General features: G+C 39.1%; 1 protein-coding gene across 10 annotated transcripts in view; it reads right to left on the minus strand.

Moving 5' to 3' along the window:
• Rabgap1l (RAB GTPase activating protein 1 like) overlaps window positions 1-26,912 on the minus strand; it is a 622,756-nt gene that overhangs the window by 494,957 nt on the left and 100,887 nt on the right. For all 10 annotated transcript variants that reach the window (XM_052199889.1, XM_052199890.1, XM_052199896.1 and 7 more), the window contains one exon: window positions 1,986-2,052. In XM_052199889.1, coding sequence (XP_052055849.1) covers window positions 1,986-2,052 — 67 coding nt within the window. The remainder of the gene's footprint in view (window positions 1-1,985; window positions 2,053-26,912) is intronic.

Consider the following 26,912-nt stretch of genomic DNA (forward strand, 5'->3'; position numbering starts at 1 on the left):
ATGTCCAATTATCTAAGGAACCGCCAGACTCATTTCCAGAGTGTTTGTTAGAATCACACCAAGGTATTTCATATTATTTGTGACTATTGTAAAGGGTGTCCTTTCCCTCATTTCTTTCTCAGCCTGTTTATCCTTTGAGTAGAGGAAGGCTACTGATTTGTTTGAGTTAATTTTATATCCAGCCACTTTGCTGAAGTTGTTTATCAGCTTTAGGAGTTCTTAGGCAAATGGATGGAACTAGAAAATTTCATCCTGAGTGAGATAACCCAATCACAAAAGAACACACATGGTATGCACTCACTGGTAAGTGGATATTAGCCCAAAAGCTAAGAATACCCAAGATAAAATTCACAGACCACATGAAGCTCAAGAAAAAGGAAAACCAAAGTGTGGATACTTCAGTCCTTCTTAGAAGGGGGAACAAGGCCATCCAGAGATTGCCCCATCTGGGGACCCATCCCATATACAGTCACTAATCCCAGACACTATTGTGGATGCCAAGAAGTGCTTGCTGACAGAATCCTGATATAGCTGTCACCTGGGAGGCCCTGCTAATGCATGACAAATACAGAGGGGGCCACTCTCAGCCAGCCATTGAACTGATCATGGGGTCCTCAATGGAGGAGCTAGAGAAAGGCCTGAAGGAACTGAAGGAGTTTGCAACCCCATAGGAAGAACAACAATATCAACCAACCAGATCCCCCAGAACTCCCAGGGATTAAACCACCAACCAAAGAGAACACATGGAGGGACCCATGGCTCCAGCCACATATGTAGCAGAGGATGGCCTTGTCAGGCATCAATGGCAGGAGAGGCCCTTGGTCCTGTGAAGGCTCAATGCCCCAGTATAGAGGAATGCCCAGGGCCAGGACGGGGAGGTGAGAGTGGGTGGGTGGATGGAGGAATACCCTCATATAAGCAGGGGGAGGAGGGATGGGATAGGAGGTTTCAGGAGGGGGGGACAGGGAAAGGGGATAATATTTGAAATGTAAATAAAGAAAATATACAAAAAAAGGAAAAGAAAAAGAAAAGAACTGTATTTTACACAAATCTAAAACCTCAATACTTAATTCACGTATTGTTTGGCATACAACTAGGTTCTCAAAATTTTGAATAATGCATTCTAATATTGCTAGAAAATTAGTGCTGACATAATTACCATGAAATAAAAGAAAAACTTCCCACAGTGATATTTAAATTATATTTATGAAACACAGTTGAAGGGAAATATATAAAATATAAAAAACTAAACTCACAAAGTAAGGAATTTTATGCTTACTCTAACATTTCCGCAACATTCTAAATCACCTAGTGAATATTCATTAATGGCAGCATCAGAAGGCACTTCTGTTTAAGAGTTAAGATGCCTTGCTACCTTCACAACAAACATTAACCCCTGAGTATGTATCATTAATCTTTCTTTGTTGCTTTGCTTGATGTCTCTGTGTACCCCTCCTTGTCCTGGAACTAGTTCTGTAGACCAGGCAAGCCTTGAATTCACTGAGACCTGCCTGTTTTTGCCTCTCAAGTGCTAGGATTAAAGGCTTGTGCCATCACTGCCCGGCTCATTAATCCTTTAACAGCATTCCTTAAAGAAATCTAGTCAATATCCATTGCTAAATACAAATTCAAGGAAGTGCTTCAAGGAAAACAAGTATCACAGAGCTGCAGTTGACTGTGCACTAACTAAATGAAAGTTACATGCACTTTGAAAACATTTGCTTGTTACCTTAGGCTCAAAGCAGAGACTTGTTCCTAAGAAGCCAACAAGCTAAAGAAGACAGGCCCTGTCACCTCAGCTTTCACCCTACAGAAAACTGTGCAAAAACTTTCTTTCCTTCAAACATAATTTTAAGTTTGAGTTTTCAAATTTAATTACTACCATCATAAAATTAAAATAAACAACGCTGACAACATGACAAAAATTTTAAAATATAAAATAACTGTTTTCTATACTTGATTAGGACGCTTAAGGTTATTATTACCATATCCAGTAAATGCATGTCACTGTTCTTCACGTTTCGACCTGGGCTTAATAACATTCCAAAACATCTGAAAATATTGGGGGAAAAGAAAAGGAAAATTAAGGTATCAAGAAGAACACAGAAGTCCAGTGAGCAAAAAGCCCTTACATAACTATATAATCTAAGATTTGCACTCACAAATAGCTTTGTTTCTTCAAGAATACAATAAATAAAAACCCAAGATACATAACAAAATTATATACAAATCAGAAAGGTGTCAAAATTCTCAGGTCTTTATTTTACATATAAATAACCAATATCAGAAATTGTCCTAAAACTTATATTAAATTATTAATATGGTAGTAAGACACAAATTAGTTCCTAGAAAAATAAAGATTTTATTTGCCTTATACTTATTCTAAAACTACAGGTCATAATTAACTAATCCAAACTTAATTCCTAGTAGCACATTAATTAATGAATGAATTGATTAAGTTTGTAAAAACTTAATTTATTATAAGAAAAAGATACTGTGTTCTCTCTGTATGGAGCTCGATTAACACAATAAAACTTTCAGGACCCTGGTCCTCAAGAATCATGCCCACCACATAGCATGTTAGCCTTATATACTCAACTGAGATAAAACCAGTTACACAAGCTTCATCACTAACTGCTCTGTCATACTGTTCACAATGTTGTCCAATATATGATTAAGATTATCACCTATTGCCCATGTTTCCTGGTGCTAACATAGCTCCAAGAATCTTACCAATACTACTTTATTTGGAAAAGGTTTTCATAAGCTCTAAACTTCTGCTCTTTGAAATGTCTATGCTATCATTAGCTCTACTCTATGGGTAAGCAAAGCCACGTCCAGATCAGTTAAACAATACACCCAAATTTATATTACTATTAAATAGATCTTGCAACTCAGTATGCACTGTCATTCTGCCAATGAACAGTCACATTTAGCAGAGCTTTTAACCATAGCAGCCCTAAAATATAAAAAGGATGCCATGCAGAATTTTATGTAGGGAGTAAAGAATACAACTAATCAAACATAAACTTTTAAAATTAAAATACAAAGCCATGAGCTTCCTAAGGAGCCCAGTGGTGGGGAGGCTGCCTGGCATTCATGGGGCCTACGTTGATCCGTATCACTGTACAACTCAAGTGCTGATGTTTATGCTGGAGCTACCAGTCTACACTTACTTCTCCATCCTGCTATGCAAAGGCATGCTTTCCTAGCAACACATTTCTCCACAGGTATGACTCTGATAGGTAGTGACTATACTTCCTGTGAGCACTGGGAATACCTTGTTCAAGGCTTCCTTTCGGTGTCTGGCAAAGGCCATACCTATACTAACAACAAAGCTTATGAACTCAGATAATAATTCTCCAAACACATTCTTGGACCACCGAAAAACCAATTTGTTCTAATATTCAAATTTTTAAATTACAATATCTCCTTTAAATTTATATGATTTTAGTATCAGCTCTACTACTGTGGCCTTACCTCTTCTTAATAATAATAATAATAATGTAATTGTTGTTTATGTATTCATTTTATGTCCTAAGTTCTCCTGCCTGCTCTGCTCTCTCCAGCATCTCTTTGGGTTAAGAATAGATTTTAAACATTTTTAAGTTACTATACAAAAGAACTATAAAAATGTTTAAATCTATTTCTCGAAACTCCTGCCTAAATCAATGCCACAGTTTTTAGTATATCTTCTCTTCTTTTGGTTGTTTTGGAAAATATAAAGTACCATACCATTATAGTTTGCAACAAAAAGACCTTGAAAGTTTAGATTCTCTTAAATAGTAATACTTATCACCTTATTCAGTGATCTCTGATGTACTACTCTTTCCCAGGCTTATAAATAAAAAAATACTGCCACCAGCCAGCAGTATGACATTTGAGAAAAACCTAACTATTACCCTTGGGCCTCTGCTTTTTCATCTAGAAAACAAGAGAGGTAAAACAGAGAAACTTTAGTTCCTCCAACAATAAAACTACATATTTTTTATCAAGACCTATTAATAATTTCTAAATTATATTTCATAAAAACACATAAGGCTTTATGGACACCATGAAAGTATCTATTAGGAATAAATATGTCAGGAAATATGATAGGTATTATTAGTAACATAATACATAATGTCAAAATTATAATGTTCTCTGAAGATTTCAGAGCTTTCAACTTTCTTTAATTAATTCCAAGAGCAAGACAGGAAAGGAAACTGCTATCTCACCTGTATTCTCGATAAGTGCACAGTACAACAGGAGAGAAAAATAAGTAAACAAGCAATCACTGTCAGATATGGTAAGTTCTATGATGCCAGTGTATTACATGTATGTGTATGTTTTGTAGGGTTATGTGCTATGGTAGCAGATCCCCTTGAGCTGCAGTTCAGTGTTCTGATACGGGTGTTGAGAAAAAATCTCAGGGCTTCTGCAAAAGTAGTGTGCTTTTAACTGCCAGCCAGCTCTCCAATGCTCGCCTGCTTGTTCGCTTGATTGCCTGTTTGTTGTTGAGACAGGGTATCATGTATTCCAGGCTGACTTAGACCTGCTATGTGCATTGAATCTGTAGATTACTTTTGGTAGGATGGCCATTTTTATGATATTAATTCTACCAAACCATGAGCATGGGCGAGCTCTCCATTATCTTCCCTACTAAATTAAAATATTATTATTAGGTTTTTCTCTCTCTTCCCTCAAAGGGTTCCAAATATTTTTGTAAATCCTTTTTTTTCTTCTCCAATACTTTCATTAAAGTGGTTGAAGAGATATCTCAGCAGCTAAGAGCTCATGCCACTCCTTCCAGCCGACCTAAGTTCAGTTCCCAGCACCCACTTCAGATGGCTCGCAATCACCTGTAGCTCCAGTTCCAGAAGGTCTAATGCCCTCCCAAGGGTACAGGTACACACATGACAGACACATGGACATACACATAAGCCCTTTTTAAAAGCTCTTATTAAAAATAAAGATAAAATGTTATTAACTAAGCAATGTTTTATTAGTAAAATAAAAACAATTTATTCTTTCTGTAAGTATATAAATGTATTCCTAAATCTATCTGCTAACAAGATCCCATAAATGTCAAAGGGGAAGGCTTTGGAAAGAAAAGCAAGATGTTCTCTTCACTGCTGCCTTATTAGCAAGCTATATTCCTTACCAAGGTAAATACCATGCTGTAGCACCATGCCAATAGAAGAAAAAAAAAGACACCTTTATAGCTCTTGCTTTGGTATAAACAAGTCTATATATGAGAAACTTAGAATGAGATAAACACATGGTAAAAAACTACCACCAGGAAGTTTTTACCTTATCAATTTCATGACAGTGAGGGCTATCTAAAATAATTATTTGGGTTCTGTCAGCTTGTTTGTTTTGCTCCCCCAGAAAAGTATTAGAAGCTTTATCTGTGGACTAGCTAATATCATTAGAAACTAGTCCAATTAGTCTGTCAACTGAGATCCAATAATGGAATAGAGCACACAGTAATCTGAACAGGAAAGGTCTACTACAAAGAAATACTTCAGTGCTGGAGAAATGGCTCAGCAAGTTAATAGCACAAACTGTTCTTCCAGAGGACCCAAGTCTGACTCAGCATCCACAACGAACTGTAGTTCCAGCCACAGGGAAACCAACTCCTCTAGCCTCTAAGGGCACCTACACTTATGTGCATAACTCCATACACAAGTGCACAGACAAAATTTTAAAATTATAAAAAAAAATAAACCTTTAAAAGACTCACTTACTGTAATAGAAGGATAGAGGGAAAGTATCCTAAGTAAAAGTACAATTGAAAGGGTTAGGGAAGATCTTTCCATGACATTCAGATCGTCCTATAAAGGCAGAAGTAATTGCAGCCCTTTGGATAGCAAAGTTTGCTATACCCTCCAGGCAAAGTCAGTAAGCTGGCAGCTCAATGTGCCAGCAGAAAAGCAAAGAAAATCAAGATTCCTGATGCCAGCACACTATGTCCATACTGAGAGGTTCGCATGGCGTCTCACTGTATCAAAACCAAAGGGATGAGATCATGGAAAGACTGCATGCATGTGCATCCAACATCATTCCCAGATCTGAGGCAAAGCAAGAAAAATAATCACAGCACATTGGAAGGGGAACACGCCTTCTCCCTGAAGTGTCCCTCCAGCACCCTCACTGTTGAATATTGTGTTTGGGGGAAAGGGAGAACTATCTAAAGCTCCATGGATCAGGTATGAGAGATTTGGGGACAAGAATAAACTGACAAGTGACATACAGAATACTATAAGGATTTCACAGCTTATACAAATATTTAAACCAATAAATTAAGAAATGTGTACTATCCTGTGAAGGCTCAATAGAGGGCCCAGTGTGGGGAAGTCAAGTGGGGGTCATGGGGGTAGGCTGGGTGGAGGAGCATATTCTTGGAGGCAGGGGGTGGGAGGATGGGTTGGGAGTTTTCGGGCAGGGGGGAAACAGGGAAGGAATATAACCTTTGAAAAGTAAGTGAAGAACATATTCAATAAAAAAAAAAAGAAAATCTGTACTATAACATAGTAGTATGCTATTTACGGGGGGGGGGGGGGGGGGGGGAAGAACTAAAAGCACACCAAAGAGGTCTGAGGTCTGTAGAGTTTATTAATGTCAATTTCCTACATGATACTGAACTATAGCTATGCAAGGGTTTCCACTGGTGAGAACTGGATACCTGCACATGAAACCTGTTGGTATTCTGTCTAAGCTCCACCCCACACCTACCTGGCAATAGCCAGGTATGCCCCGCCTCATAGATCTGGCCCACTATAAAAGGGGCTACCTGCCTCTCCTCTCCCTCTTTGCTCTCCCACATACTCTCACCTCTCTGCCCCTTGGGCTCTCCACCCCCCCCCCCATCTCTCCACGTGGTCATGGCCAGCCTCCACTTCTCTACTTACTCTCTCTCTCTCTCTTTCTCTCTCTCCCCCCATCCCATCCCCCCCCCCCCCCCCCCCGCCTTTCTCTACCACTAACTCCCATCCCCTACCCTGAATAAACTTTATTCTATACCATGCTTGTGTGTGTGGTCCCTCAGGGGGAAGAAATGCTTGGATAGGGGCCTGCCTGGGCACCCCCTTCCCCCACACCACCATGCCACACTCCCTTAACACCCAATTCTCTCTTTTTAAGCCCCTTCATTTGGTGCCGTGACTTCCGATAAGAAACACCGTGGGTTTTGCTTAAGCCCTCTCAAAACCTCTCTTCAATGTTGATGCAATTTTCTCTAACTATGCTTTTTCAAACTAGAACTGTTTTCGAAGTAATTCCATTAGGCAGAAGAGCACATACTTTTAATCCCATTGGTCATAAGGCAAAGACAGATGAATCTCTGCTGCAGTGGCCCCAGTAAACTCTGTAAGGCAAGGTTTTACAGAAGCTGAAAATCTCCCTTGGCAATTTCTTAGACTCTCTCCCTTCTTAGTGGCCAGGCCTAAGAAAAACCATGCAAATTAAGATGTAAAAGATTCCATCTTGAAGTAAGTAAGTCACTAGCCAGAAAATTCTGGGCCTGTAGTTCTCAAGAAGCAGTTTGCTCTGGACTTCCTTCTTGTCTCTCTTCATGGGGATTCCTATGGCCTGGCCGATAATCTGTTCTTTGAAGTTGACTCACTGACCACAAGCTCCCTTTTAAGAACTGCAACGCTTTGCCTCATAGTCATTTACACAATTACAACCTTCCAGCCACATGCAGGTTTATATGGCTGTGCGTATGTGGATGAGGGTGGCTCTGGCACTCTGGTATGAAAAGCACTGATTAAGTCAGGAAGTTTTTTACAAGGTAGAAGCTAAATGTTAGATAAGGATTTCTCACAAAAACCTGTTAAGACACAGGGGGTATAAGAAACGTCAAACTCTTTCAAGGTTTACTGTAAACTATAAGTGACTCTGTATTCTAATCAGGAAGTTTGATGGCATCTGTAAATTGATCCTCTATATCTGTTACATGAGAAACATTGTACCTGATTGATTTTGCATTTCCTTGTACCAAATGGTTATGATAATTGTGCCTGCTTTACTGGATACATCTTTTGAAATGGTAATACCAACTCTCCGTGTATAAAAATCTTTGCTTTAGAGCTCCTAAATACATTCAGATTCAAACCGCCTCTGTGGTTGTTCTGTCTGTCATCCCGCTGAACCTGTTCCTTTCCTGATATCCAGACTTTCCCATCGGATCTAAGTTTTCCCGGACGGGACGATCCGTGGCAAAACTCTGTTAGTTCAAGGTCAACCTGGTCTACACTATAAGCTCCTAGCCAATCAGAGATAGATAGTAAGAATCTATTTCAAATGGCAATCCAAAACCAACAAACAAATCAACAACAACAACAACAAAACAAACTCTTAAGACATCAATCAACATATAAGAACACATTACAGAAAGTGGGTATTTTCATTACTCACACGGTATACTGGTTGGTTTTTGTAAATCTGACCCAAACCTAGACACTTCAAGGAAGAGTCTTAACAAAGAAAACAGCTCCATCAGACTACTCTGTAGGCAAACCGGTGGGGCATTCAGTGAATAATGGCTGATGCTGTAGGGCCAGCCCTGGACAGGTTGTCCCTGTTTGTCTAAGAAAGTAACTGAGCAAGCAAAGGGAAGCCAGCTAGCAAGCAGCACTCCTCTATGCTTCTGCCTCGGTTCCTACTTCCAGGCTTCTGCTTTGAGTTCTTACCTTCTCTCAATGGACTGCAATTTGGGATATGTAAAACAAATAAACCCTTTCTTCTCCAAGTTGCTTTTGGTCATGGTGGCTTATAACAGCAATAGAAACCCTAACTAAGATAGATAGAAAAGTAATCCTTGAAATAAACTCATGAAAAGCAACTGTATTACAAGCACATAGTTAATGCTTACTCCCTGTACCACCTCCTTCTACAGGATACAGTATCTAGTCCAGGAATAGAAAAGTTCTAGTCCAAAGGCTGAGAGATAAATAAGAGTTTCCAATAATCCACCCCATAATTCACCTTGTTATGGTTTGTATATGCTAGGCCCAGGGAGTAGCACTATAAGAGAGTGTGGCCCTGTTGGGGTAGCTGTGGCCTTGTTGAAGTAGGTGTGCCACTGTGGGTGTGGGCTTTAAGACCTTCATCCTAGCTGTCTGGAAGTCAGCATTCTGCTAGCAGCCTTCAGTTGAAGGTGTAGAACTCTCAGCTGCTCCTGAACCATGCCCGCCTGGATGCTGCCAAGATCCCACCCTGATGATAATGGACTGAATCTCTGAACCTATAAACCAGCCCCAATTAAATGTTGTCCAAGAGTTGTCTTGGTCATGTATCTGTTCACAGCAGTAAAACCCTAATTAAGACACACCTCATAACTCCAAGTTGGTAAAAGATAGTGAAAACATTCTTGTACAACCAACATTCTATCTTCTAAAACAAGAAGAAAAAAAAAAAACAGGATTTAAACTATACTCCCCTGAATAAATACCAGAGAGGACAAATAGAATAACATTTAAAATATTACATACAGTATGAGCTATCCCTTTAATTTTTTAATTGTTGGGATGTCTACAACACTTGATTTGTTAAAAAGTATTCATGAATATATAAATTTACATAAGAAAACAAAACATGCTAAAAAACTTAAATCTAGGCAACTTCATGTCAGTGACTTAGGCTTCTTTATAAATGAAACTGCAATGACTTATAAGGTTAAAGATAATTCAAATTCTACCATCCACTGTCATTAATAATAACAAACCATACTAGAAAACATTTTGGTTATAAGAGCCATGAGTTGATTTTTTTAAGTACCCCATAATTAACAGTCTTTTACTGGAGAAGCTAACAAAAGGAAAGGTACCTGTCAATCACTCATACTACAGGATATGATACTTATCACTACCCTTACTCACTATATATTTTCTCTCGAGCCAGATAGCACAAATTAAGTATTGAAGCAGAAGCTATTATGGAAACATTCCTAAATTATTATTCAGATGTTCAAAATCTTAATTATTACTCTCTATCATCTGATATGATCAGTGCCTTCTACTAATGGTACGTTGTAACACTTCTTTCTCCAGATGTATAGCTGCATGTTCAATTCGTGGGTGTAGAAGGCAAGACTACAACAGTAAAGAGCAAGTAACCAGACAAAATTCAGAAATATAGGATATTAAAGTAATAAGAGAAACACATACTCCAGCACTGGGTGCCACACAGCTCTGTGGAGAGAGAGGGGAAACTTACTGCCCAGTGGTGCTTTTAAAGGGAAAGAGCCTATTAAAGGGAAAGATGCTATTCATAAGAATATAATCTGGAACTTTGCAAACATGCAAAATAAAGACATGGGTTCTGCATAGCAAGCTGGTATTCAAGATCTTTACCCAAAACATACTCATAATGTGCTGAAACTGGCAGGCATCTTAAGAAGGATCCTACTGTCTGAGCTTACTACTTTGGAGATCAGAAGCCCTACATCCTATCCTCAGGTCCCAAAGGCTTCTTCTACATCCTGGTTCAGCGGGCAGCTGCAAGGGGAGACAGCACGAGCCGGAGGAAAACTATGATGTAGATATACTGAGAACTGTTTGCGGTGGCAAGAGTTGTTAGAAATTCAGAAGAGGTGATGAGCATTATGTTTACAATTGGACTTCTGGAGTCTTCACTCTTCTCTCTACCATCAGACTCAAAACTTCATCTGAAACAGGGGAAAGTCTCACCCAAGCTGCTGAGGGTGGGGGTACCAACTTCCTGCAATTCTTTGGTGTGACCTAAATTTAACATACCACACCTTTATACTTATGGTGACACAGCTGGGACACACCCCTCCTGAAGTACCAGCCATGACCCTTTATTTTCATTGTGGACTACAAGACAGTGACTCAAAACCCCCAAGTATAGAGACCTGGGAGGAATCCTGATGGAGTCCCCAATTCTATAAAGGGAAGAATATAGTCCCAATAATATCTGCATATACTGGAAAGGATCTAGGAAAGTCCTCAAGCACTTAACCTTAAAGTGCAGCTGATTATTCAACATTGCTCCTGGTGAGCATGAAGGGACCTATCCATGCTCTGCAATTCATTTCATAATTTCATAAAATGGGAAATTCATAAAACTTCATAAAATGGGAAATACTGAAATTTAACCAATTGCACAAGTAACAACATAAGGACAGAAGACTAAGAAAGAAAATGTAGCACTACAAAGGAAAAATAATTACTCAGGAATAGACCCTAACTTAAAAGAAACCTGAAATGAATGAAAAATAATGCCCCTAAAGAAACTCAGTGAGATGCCAGAGAATATAGGCAAACAACACAAAGAAATTTAAAAGGTACTAAGGAATATGAATAAGAAACTCACTACATAGAAGTTATCTGTAAAAATCAGAAATGTTAGAATTTAAGAACTCAATAATGAAATGAAAAGACCAAAAGAAAGCTTCCTCAGCAAATCAGATCAATCAAAAAATGTCTGTGCTTGAAGACAGTTGAGAAAGAAGAAAGGGGCAGGGCAGAAAGAATAAGTAGAAGAAGAGGCCTACAAAAGTAAAGCAACACACTGCCAGACCATGAACATGGATTCTGGTAATTCCAGAAGATGAATGAAAGGGGAAAGTCAATTAAAAGCAGCTACACAAAACAATGGATGAAAATTCCCAAAATCAACAAACATAAACATCCAAGAAGTACAAATAACTTCATGCAGATGCAAATAAAATAGAAAAACAAGGCCTCACAAGACACACTATATGCTCAAATACTAAACAACATTACAATTCTAAAAACAAAAGAAAAATATCAAGTCACATATAATGGAACACCCATCTATTTAATTCATAATTCTTAACATAAGAAAGAGTCAAACTATGTGTCTTAGTCAGGGTTTCTATTACTGCACAAACATCATGACCAAGAAGCAAGTTGGGGAGGAAAGGGTTTATTGAGCTTACACTTCCACATTGCAGTTCATCACTAAAGGAAGTCAGGACTGGAACTCAAGCAGGTCAGGAAGCAGGAGCTGATGCAGAGGCCATGGAGGGATGTTTCTTACTGGCTTGCTTCCCCTGGCTTGCTCAGCCTGCTTTCTTATAGAACCCAAGAGCACCAGCCCAAAGGTGGAACCACCCACAAGGGGCCCTCCCCACTTGATCACTAATTGAGAAAATGCCCCACAGCTGGATCTCATGGAGGCACTTGCCAAACTGAAGCTCCTTTCTCTGTGATAACTCCAGCCTGTGTCAAGTTGACACACAAAACTAGCCAGTACACTATGTAAAGAAAGAAAAAAAAAAAACTTCATCAAACAAAATTATCTTTAAAAATACAGGGAATATTTAGTCAAGCCAAAGTGGAAAGAATTTATCACCACCAGACCAGCATTATAAGAAATACCTTGGAGAATCCCCTTGGCCATATTCGCTGCCTGCCGGAGCAGAAGAGCTTCACTAAGTACTATTATCACCCTGAGCTTTAGATCTCTGGGGGTGCAAACCGTCAGGGGTCTGCCTGCGCTCAGGAACTGAGCTCATAGGCAGTTTGTCTGCCAGACTTCCGGGCTTGGGGCCTGTGTACTGCCTGGAGACCAGCACAAGGAGAGAATCCCCGCAGCCATATTCTCTGCTGGCCAGGGCAGAAGAGCTTCACTAGGTACTGTATCACCCTGAGCTTTATATCTCTGGGGGTGCAAGTCACCAGGGGTCTGCCTGCACTCAGGAACTGAGCACATAGGAAGTTCATCTGCCAGTCTGCTCGGTGTGGGGTCTGTTTCCTACCTGGAGACCAGCAGAGGGAGAGAATCCCTGCGGCCATATTCTCTGCCTGCTGGAGCAGAAGAGTGTCACTAGGTACTGTATCATCCCGACCTTTAGATCTCTGGGGGTGCAAACAGTCAGAGGTCTGCCTGCGCCCAGGACCTGAGCACACAGGTGGTTCATCTCCCAGCTAGTTGGTCGGTCCTGGGGCCTGTATCCTTTGCAGAGAACAGCAGAGGGAGCTACTCCTGTGGCCATCTTTGTGGCCTGCTAGGGCAGAAAAACATCACTAGGTACTGTATTATCCTGAGCTTAAGATCTCTGGGGGTGCAAATCTCCAGGGGTCTGCCTGCACTCAGGACCTGAGAACACAGGCAGTTTTTCTGCAAGCCAGTCGGTCATGGGGCCTGTATACTAAGTGAGAATCAACAGAGGGAGTGACCCCCCACTCACCATCTTTGCTCCATAACAGAGCAGTCTGAGAACACCTGGAACACCTTGACAACCCAAGTATAACATTTCCTGAGGCAAGACTGAGCAGGGCTCCAAAGGCACAAAAGAGGAAGGCAGCATATCAGTAATCTGTGCCAGAGGAAATCCAGTCATCCAGTGTCTCAGAAATAGCCCTAAAGGTCCACAATAGGTTGTGGCACCAGCCAGTGACAATAAGACCATCTAACACCAGTGAGAACTAGATGGCTAAAGGCAATCATAGGAACGTTGCTAACAGAAACCAAGGCATTATGGCAGCATCTGAACCCAATTCTCCAACAATAGCAAGTCCTGGATACCCCAACACACCAGAAAAACAAGAGTTGGATTTAAGAGCACTGGTAAGGATGCTGTTAGAGGAACACATGAAGGACATAAATAAATCTCTTAAAGAAATTCAGGAGAAAAATGATCAAAAGCTAGAAGCCCTTACAAGGGAAACACAAAAAATCACTTAAAGAAATTCAGGACAATATTGGTCAGAAGTTTGTAGCCAATAAGGAGGAAATGCAAAATTCACTTAAAAAAATACAGGAGAAGTTTGATCAACAGGCAGAAGTCATGAAAGAGGAAACACAAAAATCTCTCAAAGTATTAGAGGAAAACACAAATAAGCAAATGACGGAACTGACCAAAAACTTCCAGGATCTGAAAACAGAAGTAGAAACAACTAAGAAAGCACAAAGGGAGACAACTTTGGAGATAGAAAACCTTGGGAAGAAATCAGGGACCATAGATGTAAATATCAACAATAGGATACAAGAGATAGAAGAAAGAATCTCAGATGCTGAAGATACCATAGAAACCATGGATTCAACAGTCAAAGAAAATGCAAAATGCTAAAAGCTTGTAACCCAAAACATCCAGGACACAATGAGAAAGCCAAATCTAAGGATTATAGGCATTGATGAGAGTGAAGATTTACAACTTAAAGGGCCAGCAAATATCTTCAACAAAATTATGGAAGAAAACTTCCCTAACCTAAAGAGAGAGATGCCCATGAATATACAAGAAGCCTACCAAACTCCAAACAGACTGGACTAGAACAGAACTACCTCCCGTCACATAATAATCAAAACCCCAAATGTACTAAACAAAGAGAGAATACTTAGGGCAGTAAGAGAAAAAGGGCGAGTAACATATAAAGGAAGACCTATCAGAATCACACCAGACTTCTCACCAGAGACCATGAAAGCTAGAAGATCCTGGGCAGAGCTCATGAAGACTCTAACAGAACACAAATGCCAGCCAAGACTACTACACCCACCAAAACTCTCAATCACTATAGATGGAGAAATCAAGATATTCCATGACAAAACCAAATTTACACAATATCTATCCACAAACCCAGCCCTACAAAGGATAATAGGGGGAAAACACCATTACAACGAGGGAAACTATACCCTGGAAAAAGCAGGATATTAAGCTTCTTTCATCAAACCCAAAAGAGGATAACCACACAAGTATAAAATTAACATCAAAAATGATGGGAAGCAATAACCACTACTCCTTAATATCTCTTAACATCAATGGACTCAATTCCCCAATAAAAAGACATAGACTAACAGACTGTTTGCGTAAACAGGACCCTACATTTTGCTGCATACAAGAAACACACCTCAGTGTCAAAGACAAAAACTACCTTAGAGTAAAAGGCTGAAAGACAATTCTACAAGCAAATGGTCCCAGGAAACAAGCCAAAGTTGCCATTCTAATATCAGATAAAATTGACTTTCAACCTAATGTCATCAAAAGAGACATGGAAGGTCACTTCTTGCTGGTCAAAGTAAAAATCCAACAAGAAGAACTCTCAATCCTGAACATCTATGCTCCAAATACAAGGGTGCCCTCATTCACAAAAGAAACTTTACTAAAGCTCAAAGCACACATTGCACCTAACACAATAATTGTGGGTGACTTCAACACTCCACTCTCATCAATGGACCGATCAGGAAAACAGAAACTAAACAGGGAGACAGTGAAACTAATTGAAACTTTGGACCAATTGGATTTAACAGATATATATAGAGCTTTTCATCCCAGAGCAAAAGATTATGCCTCTTTCTCAGCACCTCATGGTACCTTCTCCAAAATCGATCATATAGTTGGTCACAAGACAGACTTCAACAAATATAAGAAGATTGAAATAATCCCATGCCTCCTATCAGATCACTATGGAGTAAAAGTGGTATTTAATAACAATAAAAACAACAGAAAGCCCACATATACATAGAAAGTGAACAATACTCAATGATACCTTGGTCAAGGAAGAAATAAAGAAAGAAATCAAAGATTTTTTTAGAATTTAACAAAATTGAAGGCACAACATACACAAATCTATGGGACACAATGAAAGAAGTGCTAAGAGGAAAACTCATAGCTTTGAGTGCCTCCAAAAAGAAATTCGAGAGAGCATACACTAGAAGATTAACGGAACAACTGAAAGCCCTGGAACAAAAAGAAGCTAATTCACCCAGGAGAAGGAGAAGACAGGAAATCATCAAATTCAGGGCTGAAATCAATCAAGTAGAAACTAAGAGAACCATACAAAGAATCAACAAAACCAGGAGCTGGTTCTTTGAAAAAATCAATAAGATAGATAAACCCTTAGCCAGACTAACCAAAGGGCACAGAGAAAGTATACAAATTAACAAAATTAGAAATGAAAACAGAGATATTACAACAGAAACCGAGGAAATTCAAAAATTCATTAGATCCTACTACAAAAACCTATACTCAACACAACTGGAGAATCTGGAGGAAATGGACATTTTCTTAGACAGATACCAATTACCAAAATTAAACCAGGATCAAATAGACCATCTAAACAGACCTATAACCCCTAAAGAAATAGAAGGGGTCATAGATAGGCTTCCAACCAAAAAAAGCACAGGACCAGATGGTTTCAGTGCAGAATTCTATCAGACCTTCAAAGAAGACTTAACACCAATACTCTTCAAACTATTCCACCAAATAGAAACAGAAGGAACACTACCCAACTCCTTCTTCGAAGCCACTATTACGCTGATACCAAAACCACACAAAGATCCAACTAAGAAAGAGAATTTCAGGCCAATTTCCCTTATAAATATCAATGCAAAAATACTCAATAAAATTCTTGCCCACCGAATCCAAGAACACATCAAAATGATCATCCACCAGGATCAAGTAGGCTTCATCCCAGGGATGCAGGGATGGTTCAATATAAGGAAATTCATCAATGCAATCTACTACATTAACAAACTCAAAGAAAAAAACCACATGATCATTTCATTAGATGCTGAAAAGGCATTTGACAAAATTCAGCATCCTTTCATGCTAAAAGTCTTGGAAAGAACAGGAACTCAAGGCCCATATCTAAACATAGTAAAAACAATATACAGCAAACCGGTAGCCAACATTAAACTAAATGGAGAGAAACTTGAAGCAATCCCACTAAAATCAGGGACTAGACAAGGCTGCCCCCTCTCTCCATATCTTTTTAATATAGTTCTTGAAGTCCTAGCTAGAGCAATTAGACAACATCAGGAGGTCAAAGGGATACAAATTGGAAAGGAAGAAGTCAAACTATCACTATTTGCAGATGATATGATAGTATACTTAAGTGACCCAAAAAACTCTACTAGAGAACTCCTACAACTGATAAACAACTTCAGCAAAGTGGCTGACTACAAAATCAACTCAAGCAAATCAGTAGCCTTTATATACTCAAAGGATAAGCAGACTGAGAAAGAAATTAGGGAAATGACACCCTTCATAATAGCCACAAACAGCATAAAGTATCTTGGGGTGACTCTAACCAAACAAGTGAAAGACCTATATGAAAAGAACTTCCGATCTCTGAAGAAAGAAGTCGAAGATCTCAGAAAATGGAAAAATCTTCCATGTTCATGGATTGGCAGGATTAATATAGTTAAAATGGCCATATTGCCAAAGGCAATCTACAGATTCAATGCAATCCCCATCAAAATCCCAACCCAGTTCTTCATAGAGCTGGAAAGAGCAATGCTCAAATTCATCTGGAATAACAAAAAACCCAGGATAGCTAAAACTATTCTCAACAGTAAAAGAACTTCAGGGGGATTCAGTATCCCAGACCTCAGACTTTACTACAGAGCAATAGTGATAAAAAACTGCATGGTATTGGTACAGTGTCAGGCAAGCGGATCAATGGAATAGGATTGAAGACCCAGAAATGAACCCACACACCTATGGTCACTTGATCTTCGACAAAAGAGCTGAAAGCATCCAGTGGAAAAAAGATAGTCTTTTCAATTGGATGCTGGTTCAATTGGAGGTCAGCATGCAGAAGAATGTGAATCGATCCATTCTTATCTCCTTGTCCTAAGCTCAACTCCAAATGAATCAAGGACCTCCACATAAAACCTGACACACTGAAACTAATCGAAAAGAAACTGGGGAAGACCCTAGAGGACATGGGCATGGGGGAAAAGTTCCTGAACAGATCACCAATAGCTTATGCTCTAAGATCAAGAATAGACAAATGGAACCTCACAAAACTACAAAGTTTCTATAAGGCAAAGGACACTGTCAAAAGGACAAAACGTCAACCAACAGATTGGGAAAGGTTCTTCACCAACCCTAAATCTGACAGAGGGCTAATATCTAATATATACAGAGAACTCAAGAAGGTAGAACCCAGAGAACCAAATAACCCCATTAAAAAGTGGGGTACCAAACTAAACAAAGATTTTTCACATGAAGAACTTCGGAGGGCTGAGAAACACCTTAAGAAATGTTCAACATCATTAATCATTAGGGAAATGCAAATCAAAACAACCCTGAGATTTCACCTCACACCAGTCATAATGGCTAAGGTCAAAAACTCAGGAGACAGCAAGTGCTGGCGAGGATGTGGAGAAAGAGGAACACTCCTCCACTGCTGGTGGGATTGTAAGATGGTGCAACCACTTTGGAAATCAGTCTGGCGGTTCCTCAGAAAACTGGACATGGCACTTCCGGAGGACCCTGCTATACCACTCCTGGGCATATACCCAGAGGATTCCCCAGCATGTAATAAGGACACATGCTCCACTATGTTCATAGCAGCCCTATTTGTAGTAGCCAGAAGCTGGAAACAACCCAGGTGTCCTTCAGCGGAGGAATGGATATAAAAAATGTGGTATATCTACACAATGGAGTACTATTCAGCCATTAGAAACAATGAATTCATGAAATTCTTAGACAAATGGATGGAGCTGGAGAACATCATACTAAGTGAGGTAACCCAGTCTCAAAAGATCAGTCATGGTATACACTCACTGATAAGTGGATAATATCCTAGAAACTTGGAATACCCAAGAAATAATCAACATATTAAATGATGTCCAAAAAGAACAGAGGAGTGGCCCCTGGTTCTGGAAAGACTCAATGCAACAGTATAGGGGAATTCCAGAACAGGGAAGTGGGAAGGAGTTGATGGAGGAACAGGGGGAGGGAAGAGGGCTTATGGGACTTGTGGGGAGTGGGGACCCAGAAAATGGGAAATCATTTGAAATGTAAATAAAGAATACATCGAAGAAAGAAAAAGAAAAAAAAATAAATACCTTAGGGAATCCAACACTAGAAATGAAATGATGAATTTTATCATTCAACCCAACAAATGCACAAAATATGCTAGAACAGCAGATACACATGAAAGGAAAGTGAATCGGAAAACTACCTAATCAGAAAACAAATACCAAGAGAAGTGGAAGGAACAAAAATATATAAAACCAGCAGAATATTAGCAACATGACAGACAGATCAGACTTAGGAGCAACACGGAGTAAGGACAGATTAAATTCACCAATCAAAAGACATAGGCTGAATACATTTTTAAAAAAAGGAAAAACACTGAACTAAAGCCTACCTACCAGATATATGTAAAGATAAGCATAGTCTAAGACTAGAGAGCTAGAATATATATGTGTATGTATGTGTGTGTGAAAATATAAAAAATGAGAAACAACAGCAATAATGTCAGAGAAATTAAGGAATGTCAGAAACATTAAGGAATATAAAGAGATAATAAAGTTCATTGTTTATTAATAAAAGGGCCAATTCAACAAGATACAATAAATGTAAACATGTATTCTTCAAACATGGGACGTTCCAAATACATAAAGGATACATCATTAATTATAAAGGGAGAGAGATACTCAAGTATAGTCAATGGGCTAGACTTGCACTTTTCTAAATGGACGAATTATTCAAACAGAAAATCAACAAGCAAGCATGCAAACTGAGTCACAGAACAAAGCAAACAGACTTAATGAATATATGAAAACATTTCTTTTTTTTATTTTTTTAAATTTTATTCTATATATTTTTTATTTACATTTCAAATGATTTTCCCTTTTCTGGTTCCCCACTCTTCCAATAGCTATTGAATATACATTTTTATTGGCATTCAGAAGGCTGAGACAGGAGAATTAATGCAGGTTTAAGGCTATCCTGATCTATATAATGAGTTCCAAGCTAAGAAGTGAATGAATGTGTTCCAAAGATACAAACAAGAGAGTGATATAGGTTAAGGCAAAACTTCCTGAATATGACTCTAACAGCCCAACACATACCAGCATGGATTATACTTGAGACTGTATCAAAATTAAATACAAATTAGATCAAAATTAAAAACAATTACCAGCACAAAGAGACTACCTAAAGGTGTGAGAAAATCTTTGCCAGATATTTGTCTAGCAGGGAACAACATACAGCACTATGGTTTTCCAAGCTCCGATCAGAATGACCCACTAAGCTCCTCTATGGTGTTTCTGTTTTGACTCCAAAATTCTAAAACTTCCACATTCCTCAAAAACACAACAGAGTCAGGTCTGTCAAGGGAATAGCCCACTCTGATAACAACTTCTATATTATTTACTCTTGTGCCACTGTAATGAACTACCAGGACTAAGGCAACATAAAGAACAAAGAGTTTATTTGGTCTTATGGCTCTGGAGAACTAATCCTGTGATTATGCGGTGGAGGCACTGCAGCAGTACAGGGGAGCTGTGAGCTCACATCTTGAACCAGAATCACACAGCAGAGAGAGATGACACAACAGCAGTCTTTAAACTCTCAAAGCTAGTCTCCAGTAATATACTCCCTCCAACAAACATGACCTCCCTAAACTTCCCAAACAGCACCAGCAACTGGGAATCAAGTGTTCAAATGCCTTATATTATCAGGGATATCTCATTCAAAGCCCATACCTGACAGCCTTCATTCTATCCCAAGAGGTTCTATCCTAAGAATCACATGAAGCTGGAAAGAGAAAGCCACTTCTATGACTCTGTAGCACACACATTCAAACGTCAGTCATACATACATATAAAAAAAAAAAAACTTTACAAATAAAAAGAGAGAGTGCCTCAAGTACAATATTGAAAAGATAAGGAGAAAGGAGGCAGCCTTGTCTAGTCCCTGATTTCAGTGGGATTGCTTCAAGTTTCTCTCCATTTAGTTTGATGCTGGCTACCGGTTTGCTGTATATTGCTTTTACTATGTTTAGGTATGGGCCTTGAATTCCTGTTCTCTCCAAGACTTTAAGCATGAAAGGATGCTGAATTTTGTCAAATGCTTTTTCAGCATCCAATGAAATGACCATGTGGTTTTGTTCTTTGAGTTTGTTTATGTAGTGGATTGCATTGATGGATTTCCGTATATTGAACCAACCCTGCATTCCCGGGATAAAGCCTACTTGATCATGGTGGATGATCGTTTTGATGTGTTCTTGGATTCGGTTGGCAAGAATTTTATTGAGTATTTTTGCATCAATGTTCATAAGGGAAATTGGTCTGAAGTTCTCTTTCTTTGTTGGATCTTTGTGTGGCTTTGGTATCAGCGTAATTGTGGCTTCGTAGAAGGAATTGGGTAATGTTCCTTCTGTTTCTATTTTGTGGAATAGTTTGAAGAGTATTGGTGTTAACTCTTCTTTGAAGGTCTGATAGAATTCTGCACTGAAACCATCTGGTCCTGTGCTTTTTTTGGTTGGAAGACTTTCTATGACTCCTTCTATTTCTTTAGGCATTATGGGACTGTTTAGATGGTCTAGTTGGTCCTGATTTAATTTTGGTATTTGGTATCTGTCAAGGAAATTGTCCATTTCCTCCAGATTCTCCAGTTGTGTTGAATACAGTCCCTTGTAGTAGGATCTGATGATTTTTTGGATTTCCTCAGTTTCCGTTGTTATATCTCACTTTTCATTTCTAAGTTTGTTAATTTGGATACTTTCTCTGTGGTACTAATTCGGGCAATTCGACAACATAAGGAGGTCAAAGGGATACAAATTGGAAAGGAAGAAGTCAAACTATCATTATTTGCAGACGACATGATAGTCTACCTAAGTGACCCAAAAAACTCCACTAGAGAGCTCCTACAGCTGATAAACAACTTCAGCAAAGTGGCAGGTTATAAAATCAACACAAGCAAATCAGTGGCCTTCCTATACTCAAAGGATAAGCAGGCTGAGAAAGAAATTAGGGAAATGACCCCCTTCACAATAGCCACAAACAGTATAAAGTATCTTGGGGTGACTCTTACCAAACATGTGAAAGATCTGTATGACAAGAACTTCAAGACTCTGAAGAAGGAAATGGAAGAAGACCTCAAAAAATGGGAAAACCTCCCATGCTCATGGATTGGTAGAATCAATATAGTTAAAATGGCCATTTTGCCAAAAGCAATATACAGATTCAATGCAATACCCATCAAAACCCCAACTAAATTCTTCACAGAGCTAGAAAGAGCAATTATCAAATTCATCTGGAACAACAAAAAACCCAGGATAGCTAAAACTATTCTCAGCAACAAAAGAAAATCTGGGGGAATCAATATCCCTGACCTCAAGCAATACTACAGAGCAATAGTGTTAAAAACTGCATGGTATTGGTACAGTGACAGGCAGGAGGATCAATGGAACAGAATTGAAGATCCAGAAACGAACCCACACACCTATGGCCACTTGATCCTCGACAAAGAGGCTAAAAACATCCAATGGAAAAAAGATACCTTTTCAACAAATGGTGCTGGTTCAACTGGAGGTCAGCATGCAGAAGAATGCGAATTGATCCATTCTTGTCTCCTTGTACTAAGCTCAAATCCAAATGGATCAAGGACCTCCACATAAAGCCAGACACTCTGAAGCTAATAGAAAAGAAACTGGGGAAGACCCTTGAGGACATCAGTACAGGGAGAAAGTTTCTGAACAGAACACCAATAGCGTATGCTCTAAGAGCAAGAATTGACAAATGGGACCTCATAAAATTACAAAGTTTCTGTAAGGCAAAGGACACCATCAAGAGGACAAATCGGCAACCAACACATTGGGAAAAGATCTTCACCAATAATACTACATCAGATAGAGGGCTAATATCCAATATATATAAAGAACTCAAGAAGTTAGACTCCAGAAAACCAAACAACCCTATTAAAAAATGGGGTACAGAGTTAAACAAAGAATTCTCACCTGAAGAACTTCGGATGGCGGAGAAGCATCTTAAAAAATGCTCAACTTCATTAGTCATTAGGGAAATGCAAATCAAAACAACCCTGAGATTTCACCTTACACCAGTCAGAATGGCTAAGATTAAAAATTCAGGAGACAGCAGGTGTTGGAGAGGGTGTGGAGAAAGAGGAACACTCCTCCACTGCTGGTGGGGTTGCAAATTGGTACAACCACTCTGGAAAGCAATCTGGCGGTTCCTCCGAAAACTGGGCACCTCACTTCCAGAAGATCCTGCTATACCACTCCTGGGCATATACCCAGAGGATTCCCCACCATGTAATAAGGATACATGCTCTACTATGTTCATAGCAGCCCTATTTATAATTGCCAGATGCTGGAAAGAACCCAGGTATCCCTCAACAGAAGAGTGGATGCAAAAAATGTGGTATATCTACACAATGGAGTACTATTCAGCCATTAGAAACAATGAATTCATGAAATTCTTAGGCAAATGGATGGAGCTAGAGAACATCATACTAAGTGAGGTAACCCAGACTCAAAAGGTGAATCATGGTATGCACTCACTAATAAGTGGATATTAACCTAGAAAACTGGAATACCCAAAACATAATCCACACATCAAATGAGATACAAGAAGAAAGGAGGAGTGGCCCCTGGTTCTGGAAAGACTCAGTGAAGCAGTATTCGACAAAACCAGAACGGGGAAGTAGGAAGGGGTGGGTAGGAGGACAGGGGAAGAGAAGGGGGCTTACTGGACTTTCGGGGAGTGGGGGGCTAGAAAAGGGGAAATCATTTGAAATGTAAATAAATTATATCGAATAAAAAAATTTAAAAAAAAAAAGAGAGAGAGAGTGGCCAAGAAAAATCTAGGCAACACACACAAAGATAACCCTAGAAACAGAACATGCAGTAGAATCTCTTCCTACAGGTCTTAAGGAAAATAGAATAGAATTTGTTGAGACGGGGGCAGTTCCCATTTCTCTTCTTTGAAAATACAGTATATTATTACAGACAGTGTTAAATAATGTATTTCATGTTTCAAAACATTTAGCCAATCAAAATTTTATATATTTCATTATCTTTTGAAATTGAAGCAGGAAAGAGAAACACGAATTTTAGTAGAAGACAGACTCAACTCAGAACCATCTGTCTGACCACAGGTAAGGTACTAAACCCCCATGCCTCATGCTCCTCAACTGTGAAACAAACATAATCATAGCACTCACACCTCATAGGTGACACTGCCTACAAGAGTACACAGAAGAGAAGGGCTATTTAAGGGTTAAATACATAACTATAAGACTCTGTATTTCAAGTACTGTGCTAGGAGCTGAGATAAACAAAATAGTATTTTCTGATAAAGGGGCTGAGAGAGACTGAAGAAGTATATCAATATCAATATATGAAATATCAATATATGAGGTGCCTGAGAGTGAAAAAAATAAAGTAGCTTATTTCCTAATAAATCTGAAGTATTAATAAAAACTAATAATTAGAATGCCAGTTGGGTATTATATGCACCTGGGATTTAATGTGTTATTCATTCTACTTTGGAGTATAATGGAAATTTAATTTTTTACTTTGATATATTTTTTTCTTAATATTTTTATTTTCTATATTCTTTGTTTACATTCCAAATAATTTCCCCTTTCCCCGGATCCGCCCTCCCCATATGTCCCATAAACCTTCTTCTCTCCATCCATTCTCCAATCACCTCCCTCCTTTTTTTCTCTGTCCTTATATTCCCCTCCAATGCTAGATCAATCCTTTCCAGGATCAGGACCTTCTCCATATTTCTTCATGGGAGTCATTTGTTATGCGATATATGCCTGGGGTATTCAGGGCTTCTGGGCTAATTAATATCCACTTATTAGAGATTGCATTCCATGTGTATTCTTTTGTGACTGGGTTACCTCACTTAGGATGATATTTTCCAGATCAAACCATTTGCCTAAAAATTTTGTGAATTCATTGTTTCTAATTGCTGAGTAGTATTCCATTGTGTAAATATACCACATTTTCTGTACCCATTCCTCCTTTGAGGGGCATCTGGGTTCTTTCCAGCTTCTGGCTATTATAAATAAGGCTGCTATGAACACAATGGAGCATGTGTCTTTACTGCATGCCAGGGAATCCTTTGGGTATATGCCCAGGAGAGGTATAGCACGGTCCTCCGGAAGGGTCATGTCCAGTTTTCTGAGGAACCGCCAGACTGATTTCCAAAGTGGTTATACCATCTTACAGCCCCACCAGCAGTGGAGGAGTGTTCCTCTTTCTCCACATCCTCGCCAACACCTGCTGTCTCCTGAGTTTTTGACCTTAGCCATTCTGACTGGTGTAAGGTGAAATTTCAGGGTTGTTTTGATTTGCATTTCCCTAATGACTAATGATGCTGAGCACTTCTTAAGGTGCCTCTCGGCCATCCGAATTTCTTCAGGTGAAAATTCTTTGTTTAGATCTGTACCCCATTTTTTAATAGGGTTATTTGGTTCCCTGGGGTCTAACTTCTTGAGTTCTTTGTATATATTGGATATTACCCCTCTATCAGATGTAGGGTTGGTGAAGATCTTTTCCCACTTTGTGGGTTGCCGTTTTGTCCTTTCAACAGTGTCCTTTGCCTTACAGAAACTTTGTAATTTTATGAGGTCCCATTTGTCAATTCTTGATCTTAAAGCATAAGCTATTGGTGATCTGTTCAGGAACTTTTCCCCCATACCCATGTCCTCTAGGGTCTTCCCCAGTTTCTTTTCTATTAGTTTCAGTGTGTCTGGTCTTACATGGAGGTCCTTGATCCATTTGGAGTGAAGTTTAGTACATGGAGATAAGAATGGATCAATTCGCATTCTTCTGCATGCTGACCTCCAATTGAACCAGCACCATTTGTTGAAAAGGCTATCTTTTTTCCACTGGATGTTTTTGGCTCCTTTGTCAAAGATCAAGTGACCATAGGTGTGTGGGTTCATTTCTGGATCTTCAATTCTATTCCATTGGTCCACTTGTCTGTCACTGTGCCAATACCATGCAGTTTTTAATACTATTGCTCTGTAGTATTGCTTGAAGTCAGGGATACTGATTCCCCCAGAATTTCTTTTGTTGTTGAGAATAGTTTTAGCTATCCTGGGATTTTTGTTATTCCAGATGAATTTGAGAATTGCTTTTTCTAACTCTGTGAAGAACTGAGTTGGGATTTTGATGGGGATTGCATTGAATCTGTAGATTGCTTTTGGCAAGATGGCCATTTTAACTATATTAATCCTGCCGATCCACGAGCATGGCAGATTTTTCCATTTTCTGAGGTCTTCTTTGATTTCCTTCTTCAGAGACCTGAAGTTCTTGTCATATAGATCTTTCACTTGTTTGGTTAGAGTCACACCAAGATACTTTATATTGTTTGTGGCTATTGTGAAAGGTGTCATTTCCCTAACTTTTTATTCAGCCTGCTTATCCTTTGAGTATAGGAAGGCAACTGATTTGCTTGAGTTGATTTTATAACCAGCCACTTTGCTGAAGTTGTTTATCAGCTGTAGGAGTTCTCTGGTGGAGGTTTTCAGGTCACTTAAGTAGACTATCATGCCATCTTCAAATACTGATAATTTGACTTCTTACTTTCCAATTTATATCCCCTTGACCTCCTTATGTTGTCTAATTGCTCTAGCTAGAACTTCAAGTACTATATTGAAAAGATATGAAGAGAGAGGACAGCCTTGTCTGGTCCCTGATTTTAGTGGGATTGCTTCAAGTTTCTCTCCATTTATTTGATTTTGGCTACCGGTTTGCTGTATATTGCTTTAACGATGTTTAGGTATGGGCCTTGAATTCCTGTTCTTTCCAAGATTTTTAGCATGAAAGGATGCTGAATTTTGTTAAATGGTTTTTCTGCATCTAATGAGATGATCATATGGTTTTTTTCTTTGACTTTGTTTATGTAGTGGATAGCATTGATGGACTTCCTTATATTGAACCATCCCTGCATCCCTGGGATGAAGCCTACTTGATCATGGTGGATGATCATTTTGATGTGTTCTTGGGTTCAGTTGGCAAGAATTTTATTAAGTATTTTTGCATCAATATTCATAAGGGAAATTGGCCTAAAGTTGTCTTTCTTTGTTGGATCTTTGAGTGGTTTTGGTATCAGCACAATTGTGGCTTCGAAGAAGGAGTTGGGTAGAGTTCCTTCTGTTTCTATTTTGTGGAATAGTTTGAAGAGTATTGGTGTTAGGTCTTCTATGAAGGTCTGATAGA

This window comes from Apodemus sylvaticus, chromosome 12 (genome assembly GCF_947179515.1).
Source record: "Apodemus sylvaticus chromosome 12, mApoSyl1.1, whole genome shotgun sequence".
NCBI classification, from domain to species: Eukaryota; Metazoa; Chordata; class Mammalia; order Rodentia; family Muridae; genus Apodemus; species Apodemus sylvaticus.